We start from the raw sequence: 15,946 nt of genomic DNA on the forward strand, positions 1-15,946 counted from the left end.
CGCCCCGGGCCTGTCCGCAAGCGGAGCCGGGCCCCGTTGCAGCCCGGCGCCGTCTGCTCGCCGGTGGCTCCCAAGAGGCGGAGCTCTCCTGGCGAGGGGCCCCTGACGGAGACCCTGGTACGGGGATGGTGGGATGCGGACAAGTAGGCTCTTGGGGCCGGGCACCGAGGCGCGAGGTGACCCCGCCTGGCAGGGGGCTTGGCCCAGGTCGACCCTGCCTGAGGTTGGTCGGGGAGGACCTTGCGTTGTATGAGAAAGGGCGCGCTTTGGCTTAAAGTGGCTTTTAAAAAAATAATTCCTGCCCGGTAGCTATCCAAGCGTCATGTCTGCTGGTAGGTTAACTCTCACTAAGTTACAGCACGCGTCCCTTCAGAGGTTTTCCTCCCAGACGACATCAGATAGCCACTTGGCTGTACCTGTTAGCTTGGGAAGAGCTGAGTGGCTTACACCCCGTGTGTGCTGTTCGGAGTTAGGCTGCCGCCTTTAGTGTTGCTCGGGGGTATTAACATGCCTTATGTGTTTGCAGTGCGGCGATAGTGAAGAAGATATGTTTGGCGACTATGACAGCTTTTTTGGAAATGATTCTCTGCTAGCTCAAGTTGAGGACATAGAGCATAAATACCTGCAGGATAAAAATACGGATATCAAAACAGCTGGAGACATACTTGGGAATCCTCAGTCAGGAATTCACCAGAAAACAGAAGATACTTTGTCTACTTCAGAAAACGTGGTTATCCTTAAAGCTGACAAAGAGGATGCATTCCAAACGAATGAGAATGACCTGGTGGATAGCAATCAAGAACTGAGTGAATCTATTTTAGATGACTTGCCCTCATCACAACTTTTGTATTTTGAGAAAATGGATGAACTTTCTTCTGGCTCTAGAGTATCTCCAGCCTTAGAAAGGGAGAATGAATGTGTGGATTCTTCCTTGGACAAAATCAGGAGTCCTTCATCTCTTTGTCCTGATGCTGAACACAGGAACAAACCTACTGACTTTTCCTCAGACTCTAAGTGTAATTTGTTTAAAACTGAGAGTCTTAAAGATCATCTGAAAAATGCTATGACTGGAAATGCCAAAGCCCAGACTCTGCAGGTCTCTAAGACCAAGCAGCTTAAAGAAGCTGTTTTATCTGAAGAGATGTGTGTTGCTAGGAAAGCTATTGAATCCTCTTCTGTTGATATAGGCCCTTTTTATGGATTACCTAGCAAAGTTAAAGACCTGTTCAGACAATTGCGGGGGATTGAAATGCTTTATGGTAATGTAACTAATGGTTTGTTGAAAAAAACCATTGCTAGTAAAGTGTTACGTGTTTTGCCCATTATACCATCAAAATAGTTAAGGCAATATTTAATGTAAACCATGTTGGAAAGTGGTTGTTGTTGTGTTTTATTAAGTGGTTATTTGGCGTTTTACTAGATGTGTGGGAAAGCTTGATATGTCTTAGAGAATACTTTAGAAGGCTTGATCGCTGAAAGCTTTTAGTGGTTTAGTGAAGAACAGCTTTGGAACACTAGGCTTATTTTTTTAATGAAATGAGCATTTTGATGCTGATTACCATGCTCCTGGGTGTTGCTAATTATCTTTTTTTAATTTTGCAGAATGGCAGAATGATTGCTTAATGTTAGAATCTCTACAGCAGAGAAAGAATTTAATATACTCTTTGCCAACCAGTGGTGGAAAAACGCTTGTAGCTGAAATACTAATTCTCCAAGAATTACTCTGTAGGCAGAAAGATGTTCTGATGATCCTGCCGTATGTTGCCATTGTCCAAGAAAAGGTCTGGATACAGTGTTTCTGATACTGCTTATCTTTTCTGATATACCTTGTTACTTGGCTGGTTTGAACACTAATTTTAGCAAATCCCATGATTTTCTTAAATATATGGTGGGAAGCGAGTGACTCCTCTCCTAAATGCTGCTCTGAGGGCCAGTAATTTCATAATAAACCAGACTTACATTATGAAGTGAAGATGCCGAGTTATAAAGTGTGCGGAATGTTGAAATAATAGCTTTTTGCAATGTTATGTATAGTTCTGCAGTTGTAGATCTGTACTGCCCAACTTGCTAAAGAAATGGCCTTGAAATAAAAATTAGGTGGGTTTTGATTTAAAGGAAAAGTCAGTTTTAGAGAACAGATGTAACCTAATCGCGGTAATATTTGTAAACACTTCAGCTTTGCAGCTGGAAAAGGAAGTCATGGCCTGTATGTTGTCACTAATTCAAGCAGTTGATTGTGGTGTGTGTTGGTTTTATGCATGTTGAGTTCTTGAGGCAGCTCTGAAATCCAAAATGAGCATGAGTTTGTTCTCTAATGGATCTTTGGGTTTTTTACAGGTTAGGGGTTTATCGAGTTTTGGGATAGAATTGGGTTTCCTGGTTGAAGAATACGCAGGAAGTAAAGGAAGATTTCCACCAATCAAGAGGAGAATAAAAAAGTCTCTTTATATTGCTACTATAGAAAAAGGACATGCTCTAGTGAATTCCTTAATTGAAACAGAAAGAATTGATAACCTTGGTCTGGTTGTAGTAGATGAGGTATGCTACAACATTTGCTCGGGTTATATGTTGCAAATTTTTGTATTTGTACTATGCAATTATTAGCAAAGAGCAGTTTTTTGGTTATTTGGTTTTGCTGTGAGTGTTTATTGTGAAATTATTGCTACTTGAGTTTTTTTTCTGCATAAGTACACAGTATTGAAAGCTATTTTTCTTTAACTGAAGCATTTGGTGCTGTATCAGGACAAGAGGTTCTGTATTGAGACATCTACTGTTAGTAGTTGATGGTGAATTACTTAGTAACTACTCCTCAGTCAGACACCCCTAATAGATTAGAAAATACATTAATCACTTTAATCATACGGACTGTATTTTATGAATCCCAGAATTGAACTCCTACCTGTCAAAGTGTGAGACTTTGTGTCTGGTATTAATAATGACTAAATGAAACATAAAAAAGAAAAATAAGTAACATTTGACTGTGAGACCTGCCTCTTACTGTGCTTTAGTGGTGTGGCTGAGCTGTGCTACTGAGGGTTGATTGCGGAGTTGAATCACGTGTGCAACATCTGGCAGTGATGTCTCATTCATAGACTGCTTCATCTTACTTTAACACAGCAGCTGCTCAATGGGAGGCAGCTTAAGCATTAACTTCTACTTTTTCTGGTGGTAGCTGGCTGCTAGAAATGTTCTTTATATTAACTTCCACTGTGTGTGTTGCTTAAAACATGATTTGTTTAGAATTTCTTTAGGCTGTTGAATACAAAGAATTTTTTGTCAATGTAAACATTGACTGTTTACTGTCAGGAGTTAATTGTTTGTGTCCACTTAAATGGAAGGTAAATCTTGTTTACCTGTGTTTGCTCTTGGGTCTGTTTTTCTGTGATTCTTAAAGGTTTCAGTGAGGCTGTGGTTCTGGAAGAGGCTTAGCAGTCAGAATTTGCCAGAGGAATATCATGACAAAGTCCAGTGAAGACATTTCTGTAATATTTGTTTAGGACTCTACATAATAAGAGTATTTCTACAAAAAAACCCAACACCCTAAATCCTAATACTCTTGCATTTTCTTTTTCCCTCTCTGTGCACAGTTGCATATGCTTGGCGAGGGAAGTCGCGGAGCAACGCTGGAAATCACTCTTGCAAAGATTCTTTACGTTAGTAGTAAGTCATGGCTGCAGTTAATGCTATTAAAATATTCTAGTTATGATGTCACTAGAGAGAAGTCTTACTTTTGCTTTCTGGACTTGTGGTGGTCTGGCTGCTGTTGAAAAACGTGGTATGACTCCACGCATTGCCAGTGCTTAATCATTTAAGTGTTAGTTGACCCTGTAATGATGGGCTGGGTGTTTTTGAAGCTTTTTTGATACTACTTCTCTGAGAATTCCTGCGTATTATCAAATGTCTTCCATTTCTTCGTAGGAGTCCCTTAGCCATCCCAATTAAATGCTTCTGTAGAGAAGGATTCCTTTTTTATGTTTACATCTCAGGTAATATTTGTTAGCTGTATCCCTCTTCAGACCTGCTGCTTTGGCATTTAAAACAACTAACAACGAAGAAGCAGGCTTATGAATTAAATACTGAGCAGCTGTCTTCCAAACTGCGAATGTGGCAGTAAATTCATCTCAACTTCTGTTTTACAGAAAACACGCAAATCATTGGAATGAGTGCAACTTTAAATAATGTTGGAGACCTGCAGAAGTTCCTGCAAGCAGAGTACTACACGAATAATTTTAGACCGGTCTGTATACAAGATACCATGAAGTAGTAAAGATGATATTTGTGTTTAAAAGCATTGCATAACTGTTCAACATCGTATCACAGCTTCTGTTCTTAATTTTGTGGTGTAACATAATATAATGCCTGCTACTGCTTGCAGTGGTAGCAGTAAAATAAATAGCACTATGCACTTGTCAAGGCACAAATGCCACTACCTTTATATGGCTGTGTTAAGCCATTTGTGTCATTTCAACTAAACCAATTTCTAAACTATAGCTACTGCGGTAATTCATAACAGTGCATTTGGTATAACTAGAATTTGGGCTGCTGATGCTCGAGCACGGTCATGACAGTGGCTTGAATTGTTCATGGGATACAACATTTGTCACATTCTTAGTTATAATTAGATGCTTTCTCAAGTCAAATAATTAAACCAATTAACTTATAAGAAACTCTTGATGGGTTGAAATGTTTGTTTGTGTGCATGTAAGGATGTATGCCTATTAAGTGTGATGCTTAAAAAATCAGCTGTACATCAAGAATAGCTTAATCTTTAGAGAAGACTTGGTAATTCAACTGAAGGCTCTGTTTATGGCTTATATCTCCCTAGGTAGAATTAAAGGAATATGTAAAGGTACGAGACACCATTTATGCAGTTGACAGCAAAACAGAGAAAGGCTTTACTTTTTCACGTCTTCTTAATTTCAAGGTAAAACTGAGGTGCTTGTAGTTTCTTTAAACTATAGTTATGAAAAGTATTACCTTACTTTTCATAACTATAACTTTTATTTTTACTGAATTGTTTACAGAGCTTTACCAAAGAAATTACTTAAACATGATAATTCATTTGTTATACTGATGAGAAAGAAAATGCTAGGTTTTGGGGAGGAAAAAAGGCCTTTAAAATACTGAATGCTTAACTCTATTTTCACTCATCTGATGCTCTTTAAGGTAGAGGTTTCATCAGTATTGTGATGTGTGAAGAGCGGATACCCAGTGCTGTATGTTTTGGGGTAGATTTTATCAACAGTTCATCACTCTTCAATGATACTAAAAGACGACATCTTATTTTGGTTTTGTTGGTTTATTACTGCCTTGCAGGGATTTATTTCAAAGAAATGAAGGCATTGCGTTATGGTAGACTTCCAGTGGCACAAGTAACATCACTATGGTGTCACTAAAAAAATTGAAGTAAAGGGGAAAAAGCGAAGCATTTAATTCTTACATCCATATATCACACAGTTCAAGCTAGCTGTGTTAATAAACCCTTTCAAGTGAGGGACTGGGAGAAAAACTTATCCTAGATCTTCTGGCAATTATGTCACGTTAAAGCAAATGAGAGTATTCTAGTGAAGGTTGACAACCAATCTTGAATACTTACTTTATGACTTAATTTCTGAGTTTAAATGTTTGTCAATCTGTTTATGACAGTATTCTAGTAATCTGGAGAAAGCAGATCCTGACCACATCGTTGCACTGGTTACAGAGGTTATTCCTAAATATTCCTGCCTAATCTTTTGTCCCACTAAAAAGAACTGTGAAAATGTGGCTTCAATGGTGTGCAAGTATCTCAAGAAGTAAGTATGTCATGATTTTTTTTAACTACATGTGGAATGATTGGTCAGAAGTTAGGATTTACCTTCACTAGTTTGCAAGTGACTTTCCCTGGTGATCAGAAGTAAATACTTTGAATAGGAAATCATGAAAAGTTGCTAACTGCGTAACTGGTAGCAAACTGCTCAAGACTCATTAAACAAATGTTTTACCAAAAAAGCCCTCTTATTTTTTTAAACAAACTAGTTGAATAAATGGTTATTAGAGTACAAATCATAAAGAAAAAAGGAAAAGCATACTAGATTAATCTAACTTCATGTCCCTTTGGCACTGGTCTATGCAAACTTAGAACACAAACTTTTCCTCTGTAGCCTGGTATTTGATCATGTATGTTACTAGTAGATTGAGTAATCTCTGTTCCATGCCTGCTTTATGAATACACATTGTAAAATCTAAACCAGACTTTGTTAATAAAGAAAAGGAAGTAAGACTTAGATTTGGTTTCATTTAAATGTGATTGCTTTGATCAACTCATAGTGGACTAGCAAAGTTAAATTTCATGTAGGAAGAAGTAGTGTTAAAATAAACAAAGCCCCTCCCTGGCCATCAAAATTGGAACCATTTTTGATGTACCTATAATCTTCGCTACAAGCTGATACCAGCCCTGTTTGTGTTCTTCAGTGCACTTGATACCCCCAGCCAGTCAGTGTTTGATCCCATCTGTGCCTACAAGCCAGAGAAGAGCTCTACTGCAGCTCAGTCTCCTAAGTATTGTTATTTTAAAGTTACTGGAAATAACTCTTTCTTCAGCCTAGATGTTAGAGGCATGGATAATGAACACCAGTAGACAGTCTCTTTTTTCTTTTTTTCTTAAGTAGTTAGTGATTGATCAAAGTCTAAAGAAATGCTTTTCCTCCTCCAAGAGAATTTATAGCTCACAGGGCAAAAGAGAAACAAGATCTCCTCAAGAACCTAAAGAGTATTGGAAATGGAAGTGTCTGTCCTGTTCTGAAGCAAACAATCCCTTTTGGTATTGCCTATCACCATAGTGGCCTTACAAATGATGAAAGAAAATGCATAGAGGAAGCATATTCTGCAGGTGTCCTGTGTCTGCTTGCTTGCACAGCTACGTTAGCTGCTGGAGTCAACCTGCCAGCTAGAAGGTTAGTAACTGAGACTGATTCCACTGACGCGTAGAAAAATTGCTGTAAGTTGGAAATATCTGTGCTACTTAAAGTATGTTTCTGCTTTTGCAAGCAAAACGGAAGCATAAGGGTTTTTGTGTTCAACCCGGGACACAAGACTGCAAATTTTTACGTAGGAAATGTGAATCAGTAGCAGAATGCGTAGCTGAAGAGCCTTCATCTAAAGGGATTAAGGGAACTTGAATAAACTGAGGAAATGCTTCAGTATTTTAATAACATCATCCAGAAGAAGAAGGAATTTATGGTGGTTTCTTTAGATATTGTCCTAAGAACAGCGTTTAAATTGTAAAATAAATCCTTCTGGATAGTTTTAATATGTTTCAACACAGAAATGTGTTCTCTTTACTTACACAAGTGCTGATGATCTGGCTGCTGTACTCTGTATGACCGAGGACTGTTTGCTAAGAATCCAGTTTGGTGTGCATGTATGTTCCAATAATGCATATGAGGGGAGAAAAAAGAAATAACACAGACAGGTGTTGTCTTTCTAGCATAACTGATGTATCATCAGTGTTGCCTGTGTTTTTTAGTAGGGTTTATTTTATATCTCTATGCTTTTCACTCTTCAACTCAGGCTGTTGAGTAGTGCAAAAGATTAGCTCCAAAGGCTGCACAAAACATAATGAATGTGGCTTACCATTCGGTAAACCTTTATTTTCGTGTAAACCAACCAGGAAAACATTTACCATCTGCTCCAACAGGTGCATTTGACTTTCATAAGTTACTAAGCCAGGGGCATATATAAAGAACGCATTTGTAAAATGTTATTGCTGCTTTAGTAGTTTTAATATAAAGTGTAACTTAATAACGACTTCTTTACAGAGTTATTCTAAGAGCTCCTTATGTTGCTAACGACTTCCTGAAGAAGAACCAGTATAAACAAATGATTGGCAGAGCTGGTCGAGCTGGTATTGACAGTGCTGGAGAAAGTATTCTCATAGCGCAAGAGAAAGACAAACATTTGGTAATTTTTCAGAGCTGTCGGTAATTCTTATTGTTGGATTAAGCGGGTGGGATAAACAGGAGGAGCTGAGCTGCCCAGCTTAATTTTTTCTTCACTTCTTAATGTTGCAAATATTTGACTGACTTACCTATAAGCAGCCCTTGTGGTTTGTTTTCAGATGTGAACTGTAAACTTTAGACGTCTACACTTATTTTCCTTATATTTGAATCATGCAAACTAAAACCAGTTTGAAAAGTGTAAAACTAATGCATAAATATTTTCTCTGAACTGATGTCTGTCTTGCTCTTTTTAGGTTCAAGATTTAGTTCACAGTCCTTTGGAGAATTGTTGCAGCAATCTTCTGCTGGAGTTGAACAAGGGAATGCAGAGCCTGTTGTTGTCTTTGGTTGGACTGAAGGTATCAGTTAACTCTTCTCTGTGAGTAACTTAAGTGCTTGGGAATGCAAAGAAAATCTGTTGATTCTATGAAAAACAGATGCTTTTAACAGATTTGCTACAAGTTCAGAATAACTTCTAATCAGATGAGAAGGACAAAGATTTGATTATTCTTTTTAATTAACTCAGCTGTCAAATAATCATGTAACATGACCATTTCCTTATGTGTAAAAGTCAATTATATCTACCTTATGATACATTACAGTTTAATATTACCGTTTTTGATACTTGATTCAAAATACAAATAGAAGCAGTGGAAACAAATTGACATGATTCAGTAGCTAGAATAATAGGACAGACAGAGCAGTCCCATCAGATCAATCACAGACTGCTTATCATTGCATTTGTTGTTGTGTATTTTTATAGAAACACATTAACAGGATATCAAACTGCTTCTCTATTCAGTAAATTTTTTTGTATATCTTATGAAATGTGTTATGTGAAATGACACCTTTAAACATGCTAAACACTTGCAAAACTGATGCAGATAGCTGTGACCCTTGAGGAAGTCAACAATTTCATGTGCAGTACATTGCTGGGTGTTCAGCAGCAGCTGTTGTCTAAAGAGAAGAGTCTCTCAGAGGTAATTAAAGATGGGCTAGAAAACCTAGTAGAAAAAGGACTTCTGAAAGGAAGAATATCTGAGAAGGATGACAATTCCAAATGTATGCTAACAGTCACACTGCTGGGTAAAGCTACGTATAAAGGTAAGACTTCTTCATTCTTATAAGTTTTGTTTCAACACACGCTTTCATCCCAGCCTTATTTCAATTCAATGTTTTCCCATCTTCAGTCTGAAACTGCACTGAAAAATAAGTTGTAGAGAGACAGTTTTGATTACTAAATGATGTGCTAGACTGAAAATGGAGATGAATAAATAGTGCATGACTAAACTTGATGGGAATGAAGTGTAACAAGATTGGTCACAATTGGAGTAAAACCAGAACTGTGTTCCAAAAAAAATATTTCAAGATTTGATCTAGTGATTGTAATAAAAATGGCTCACGACCTTGTTTTATGATTTGTTATGGACAGGTGATTTCTTTACCTAGCGGGAAGCTTAAGAGGGAAAGGAAGCATATGACATGTAGACCGGTTGTAATAAGGAAGAGAGCATACTGGGAAGTTCTCTTTTCCTGTCATAGCTTAAAGATCAGAAGTATGGAATGCAATTGGAATAGGGAGAATCTCTGAAAGATTCTTTCAGTCTATGAGATTGTTCCAGTATTTTATTAAAGCTGAGGCAATTCACAAACACTCCAAAACCTCACACAGAATGGACATACATGTCAATAGATGACTGCCTTTCCTCGATTCTGTTTCACTGTTCATGTTAGGGTAGAGCAATTATTCAGGTTACAGTTGTTTCCCTTCAGTTTAGATGGTGTAGCCATCTTTTGTGAAAGATTAAATACGGACTCGATGTTAAAATCTACTACGCTTAACTATGCCTGTTTAAAATCACAATACTCTGTGTGCTTATTATAGGGTCCATAGACTTGGCATATTGCAACCGTCTCTACAAAGAATTGAAGAAAGGTTTAGAAGGGCTGATTCTTGAGAGCAATCTTCATCTTCTATATTTGGCAACTCCATATGATATGACTTTTAATTGTAGCCCAGATTGGATGATATACTTGAGACAGGTGAGAATTTACTAGCAAACATGCATTGGGGCATATAGTTATCCTCCTTATTAAACTTTAGGTAAGTTTATACACACAGAAAATGTAGGTAGTAAGGTAATAATTTGACAGAAAGTTAAAATACACTGTTTCCAGTCTCAGGGCAGAAGTGCTTTCCTCTATTGCAAGGAAACCTAAGTTCTTTTTTGCATCTATAATATTTGGACATGTTTGGGGTAAACGGTGGCATGAAACACATTTCTTGAGTTGCCAGTACTCCAGATCTGACTCTGACCTTGGTGCTAGCCTTGCTGTCACCAGAGTCTGGTTAATCTTAAACAACGCTTCCCTATAAACCAGTCGTATGTAACCACATCATTGCAGTCGTGCAAGAAAACCACCATTAAATGAAGCAAGAGCCATATTTACCTTCTGATCCTTGCTCATTTAATCTGTAATTGAGGGAGCAAAATCCTCTAGAGAATGTCAAGTCTTAATGTTACATCTGATTCTTAACTCCAGCCATAATTGCAACTGTCCCACCGTGCCCAATACCTTCCTAGACTACTATGCTTCTGTCAGCCTTATCAGCACAGCCCTTATCCTAGTCTTGCACACTCAGTAAGATTTACCTGTCATTCAACTCTTCCCTTTTACAGAGAGGTGTTGTATACAAAGGGTGGCACTAAAATCTATTTAGTTTTGTTAAAATGTGGCATTCAGAGATGGACAGTTACAGATAATTCAGAGAAGTAGGCAACGAAGCTGCAGATCTGACTGTCTGGTGACTCTAGTACTATATAGAGATACTGAAAACATTGCTTCACTCTGAGTAGTAGACTTATGTTTTCTATAACATAATATAGAAATATATGTTTTAGAATAAGATAGAATATATGTTTTCTATTTAATTAAGATAATTAAATATCTGAAAATTCTTCATAAAACTGCCCTGGAGTCTGCAGAGCAATTGTTAAGCTTGAAGAACTTTAAGGTTGATCACCATTTGGGAAAGACAATCCAGGAGATATGTCATCAACATTAAAAGTATCTTGTAAAAAATATTTGAGCACTTAAAAGTGACTTAGTTCTCTTTAACCTGTTCATCTTGAGTCTTATTTCTACAAACAGACATTTTTTACCAAGAGATGTGAGAAAAGTGATGCTGTATGCACCTTTATTCTAGAGTAGGCTATACATGTGTAAAAAAAAAAAAAAACTTCATGTTATAGGCACACCAGAAGTTTATCAGCAGAACACATACATAAATGTATTTCCAAACCAGTGAAGTTCAAGACTAAAAGAATGAAAGCTTGTCATTCATGGGGGAAAAGGGAGAGCAAATTCTCTGTGTGTAGGTCATATTATACAAATTTGAGGTGAATTATTTTTTAATAGCTAAATAGAGCATATTGACATTGTCTTCATCTCTTCTGATTTGTAACACTTGTAACTTCTAATGGTTTGTTAATAAATAATCTTGACTGTAGTCAATTTTATTGTAGTTCAACCAGCTAAGTGCAGCAGAGCAAAAAATAGCGGATATTGTGGGAGTACCTGAAAGTTTTATTACAAAAAAGGCTTCTGGTCAAGCCATCAGAAAGGTAAGATGGAGATTTCTCATACCTAAGATGACAGTTTAGTCATTTCATTTGATTATTTACAAACACTATTTTTTTTCTGCCTATGTTCTTTCTTACTTACTACTTGTTAAGGTTCTTTTAACCTCATTAGTTGGTTTTCCTAATGTTGTTTAAGATCTTTGGCTATAATATAGATGTGTTTTAGAGATGTGAAGGAGTAGAGATGAAAATAATTTCCTTTTAGCATTAACAGAATACCTTGATATTGGCTCTGAATTCTAACTTACTTTATTCCTAGAATGTGGACAGTGCTGTGGTAAACAGGCTCTACCTGTCGTTCGTCCTTTATACCCTGCTGAAAGAGACCAACGTATGGAGTGTTTCAGAGAAATTTAATATGTCCCGAGGATATGTGCAAAATCTCCTTAATTCTGCGGCTTCGTTCGCCTCCTGTGTTCTACATTTCTGTGAGGTAGCATGTTAAATGAGTTCCAGTAAGTTCTTTGGAATTGGTTTCGTAAAATCTGGAGTTCTGTTCTCTACGTTAGAACTGGACCACAGGTGTTGTATTTCACCTTCCCTGTGCAAAACTGGTTTTTCACCTTTCCTGATCAAAATTGTTTCCTGTTTGGAAAAGCATGCTCTTACAGTGATATTTCTTATATTAAAAGTAAGCTTTATGCACTGAGAATGTGAAAATGTACAAACTGTACAGGGCATCGATCAGTGTCAGTGCTGTTGGTGAAATAATTGACAATTTTACCATTCTTCTGGAAATAAGGCCATCTGGTTGGGGAATGTCGTCTCAGGAATACAACTCTACAACTAGCTGAGAGGATAACTAGAAAAAACAGTGCTTCCCCAGTCTCAAAGCCAAATATGTGCTTGTTGCTCAGCAGAGATCTTACCAGTCATACCCCCCAAATACAGAACTTAGGATCTGATTTTTAGTGATCTTTGTCTCTGCAGGAACTGGAAGAATTTTGGGTTTATAAAGCCTTGCTGACAGAACTTACAAAGCAGCTGACATACTGCGTTAAGACAGAACTCATCCCCCTGATGGAGGTAGCAGGGGTTCTAGAGGTTAGTAAACCTGGCTTTGTGAGATTTTTCAACATAAGCTTGTACGTTAAATGTTACTGTGCCTTTCAAGTACATCTGGAAGACCAAACGAGTTTTTTATTGAGGATCTGGCATAGTGCAGATAGCCTCCAGCGCTGCTCTGGGATGAGGAAAGAAGAAGAAATGTGAGCTGGAGCCAATAATGTTTTTCTTCTGTCTGCTACCACAGCAACAGTGAAAAGTCTTTATTTGGACCATAATTTAGCTGTATACCCTGTTGGAAAACAGAGTCCAGGTTTCTTTTGTGGTAAGGATTCTTCAGTTCATGGGACTAAAGAGGTATAAGAATTAACTAAATATGCGAAGTTAGAAGAGCCTCACAGAAATACATGAAGCCCTATTGGGAATGTGGGCTTTTACAGTCACTTGCAGTGCTGCATGCACTTCAGATAAGAAACTCAACTGGTCTCCATTAAATCTGAAAACTTTTCTGGGCTTCAGTGCAAGCTTATAAGTAACCACTGGACCTCTTGGCAGAAATGATCTAATTTGCCTGTCCAGCCTGTTGTAGAGTCAGTTTGTCAGCAAACCATTGAATTTAGTGGCAGTAAGGTCTTATTCTGAGAGGCTAAGCAATGATGAAGAATTAGAGCCTAATGGGGTTTGTTGGTATAGGGCAAAATTTCTAAATTGGATGCAAAAGGTAAATAGTCTTTTTTTTCATGGCTCGCTCCACGTGGGAGCATTTCTGCCTAAGGACAAAACAGCCTGGACATTGTGATTCTGCTGAAGTTGTATTTTAAAGATAGCTCTTCAAAATTACTGCTATCATAGTATCCAGATATTTCTGCACTGGAGTTAAAACTATACCGACAGCTGATACCTGTAGCAGGCACGCTGTTGTCTTGAAGAGATGTGGTTTGCTTAGATTTCTGTGGTGGAAATGGTAAAATCAATCAAGGTGACTGTAGTGAACAAGAAAATTATCTGCACATTTACTTGCACAGTTTCAAAGAGCAATCTAAAACTTTTTCATGAGGTTTAAGTCATTTGTGGACAAAGATGCTGTATCATCAGTCATGCTGTGCATGTAACAGCCAGATAGATGTGCTGACAGTCAGTCGTGATTTGTGGTGAAATGAATGATGCTCATCAATGGATGTGCATAGTCATACCATGGAGGAAGGTTACATAGTGTAAGCTGTTAACCTGTTGGATGCTAAAAAGCCCCCACATATGCCATCAGATAAATGTCTCTATTCCTTGTTGTCTTTAAAAGATGAAGGGAGGGAAACCAAAAGATAATTGACCAAATGTTTGGAGGTGTAACAGTTGTTCATCCAAATGGGTATTTCATAACTCAGGGTACTAAACCCTTGCGTATACTAAATTACCCTCCACTACTAGTGTAGCAATGCATTTTAATTTAAACTTTTTAAAGTTCTAGCAGTGTTTTGTTTTGCAAAAGGAATGTTTGCCCGGAGACCCTCTGTTAAGCCAGTACTGCTTGGCTACACCACATAGCCACAGGATCAAACCAAGTTGAGAGAGGCAGACAGTGCACACCCCCTTACCTTGGTGACGGTCAAATTCCAGAGAATCTGCCCTGTGGTGTGTCTCTCTCCTGTATATGTGAGCCCACAGCGTGACTTTGCACAAAACTGGAGAAATAAAACACATGCTGTGATACTAAAGGAAAAAATACAAGATTGGAGAGGTATATCTAAGGAGTAGAGCTGTATTTTGGGGGAGTAAAAATTCTCAGTGAGTATTCATGTTCTTGGAAAGATATCAAAGAGAATTGGATTGATGTGCAGAGATGAAATGTTTGAGGTTGGTGCGGAGACTGTCACTTAATATCTAACACAATTTTGGACTTGCAGGCACGAGCCAAACAACTTTATAATGCGGGGTACAAAACTTTAGCACACTTGGCTAATGCAAATCCAGAAATGCTAGTCAAGACAATTGAGCACTTGTCACGGCGTCAAGCCAAACAAATTGTGTCATCTGCAAAGGTAAGTCACAGAGCTGCCAAAACCTCCTTCAGTATGTCAGAATTGGATGTTTGACATTAAAAGGGGAGGATTCAGTTTACTGGGAAAGGCATTAGTGGATATTTGTGATCCAAATACTGACCTGTATTAAGAAAATATTTTTTTGACAATATCATTTATCTAAGATGGTTAAAATTGATGAATCAAGCAATTGCTGACCTTCGTGCTTCTGCGTGACAGGCAAACTTCTTAAAACAATGTTATATATAGGATAGTTGGGCTCTTTTTCAGAGGGGAAGCCAAGGACAAAAATGTTTGACAGTTTGATGAAATGTGAGAATTAAATGATTACCTTGATCTCCATGCTGTTATAACTGAAAATGCTTGATTCTGCCCATATCTCAGGCCTTACCTTACAGAAATTCTAGTGGTAGTTGTGATAAAAGAACAGGATTTTAAAGGACTGTAAAAAGGGGAAACAACAAGATATAGGGCTAACATCACCTATTTAGGTTATTTTTGCCATGCTCTGTTATCCTGTATTGTTTTCCATTTTGAATATGTATCATGCGAAGGGCCTTCATTAATATCTGCCTCTTAGGCACACTTGGTGCCTCAGGCATATGTAACTAATACAGGGGAGAAGATCTGTAAATAAAAATTGCAGCAAGTATTTTATTTATCAAGTGGTAGTATTTTCTCTCCTCAATCTCCATTAATCATCTGCTGTTGCAATGGCATCGGCTTCATGTTTGATTTTGCTAAAATAACAAGTTTTTGGTAAAGTGAGGGAATGCCCAGAATAAATGACTGTGTGGGTTGTGTAAGGATGGTGCAGTCAATAACAAAGTCTTGGTTTGTATACTCTCACGGAGTAAAAGTACTAGGGCTCATGTGCTTAAAAGATTATGGCCATTGGGAATAGGTTGCCCAGAGAAGCTGTGGATGCCCCTGGATGTCTTCAAGGCCAGGCTGGATGAGGCTGTGAGCAACCTGGTCTAGTGGAAGGTGTCCCTGCCCATGGCAGGGGGGTTGGAACTAGATGATCTTTAAGGTCCGTTCCAACCCAAACCATTCTGTGATCTCATGTTGTTGCAGGCTCCTTATGGCTCTTTTTTGCTGCGGTGTTTGCCCAAAGAAAAGGACAGATGCAGATTCCTCATCTACATCAGTGCCAAATCCCCCAGTCTAGCTTATGCTCATGCTCAGATATTAAAACTGATGGACTGGGACGTTGGAATGCTTGTCTGTGTTATGCTACACGTGCTACTGGGGAACATACTCTGATGGCCAGCAACAAGCGGTT

At 38.1% G+C, this 15,946-nt stretch overlaps 1 protein-coding gene across 1 annotated transcript in view; it reads left to right on the forward strand.

The window, feature by feature from the left end:
- Window positions 1-3: 3 nt before the first annotated feature.
- HELQ (helicase, POLQ-like) overlaps window positions 4-15,946 on the forward strand; it is a gene marked incomplete at its 5' end in the record, with an annotated part of 16,506 nt that continues 563 nt past the window's right edge. Inside the window, 17 exons of the mRNA XM_010150252.1 lie at window positions 4-117; window positions 527-1,259; window positions 1,603-1,792; window positions 2,343-2,538; window positions 3,588-3,660; window positions 4,140-4,237; window positions 4,826-4,924; window positions 5,647-5,792; window positions 6,693-6,932; window positions 7,797-7,938; window positions 8,231-8,335; window positions 8,861-9,080; window positions 9,862-10,019; window positions 11,504-11,602; window positions 11,880-12,053; window positions 12,551-12,664; window positions 14,527-14,661. Of these exons, the coding sequence (XP_010148554.1) occupies window positions 4-117; window positions 527-1,259; window positions 1,603-1,792; window positions 2,343-2,538; window positions 3,588-3,660; window positions 4,140-4,237; window positions 4,826-4,924; window positions 5,647-5,792; window positions 6,693-6,932; window positions 7,797-7,938; window positions 8,231-8,335; window positions 8,861-9,080; window positions 9,862-10,019; window positions 11,504-11,602; window positions 11,880-12,053; window positions 12,551-12,664; window positions 14,527-14,661 (3,036 nt within the window). The remainder of the gene's footprint in view (window positions 118-526; window positions 1,260-1,602; window positions 1,793-2,342; window positions 2,539-3,587; window positions 3,661-4,139; window positions 4,238-4,825; window positions 4,925-5,646; window positions 5,793-6,692; window positions 6,933-7,796; window positions 7,939-8,230; window positions 8,336-8,860; window positions 9,081-9,861; window positions 10,020-11,503; window positions 11,603-11,879; window positions 12,054-12,550; window positions 12,665-14,526; window positions 14,662-15,946) is intronic.

This window comes from Eurypyga helias, unplaced genomic scaffold (genome assembly GCF_000690775.1).
Source record: "Eurypyga helias isolate BGI_N326 unplaced genomic scaffold, ASM69077v1 scaffold21944, whole genome shotgun sequence".
Lineage (NCBI taxonomy): Eukaryota > Metazoa > Chordata > Aves > Eurypygiformes > Eurypygidae > Eurypyga > Eurypyga helias.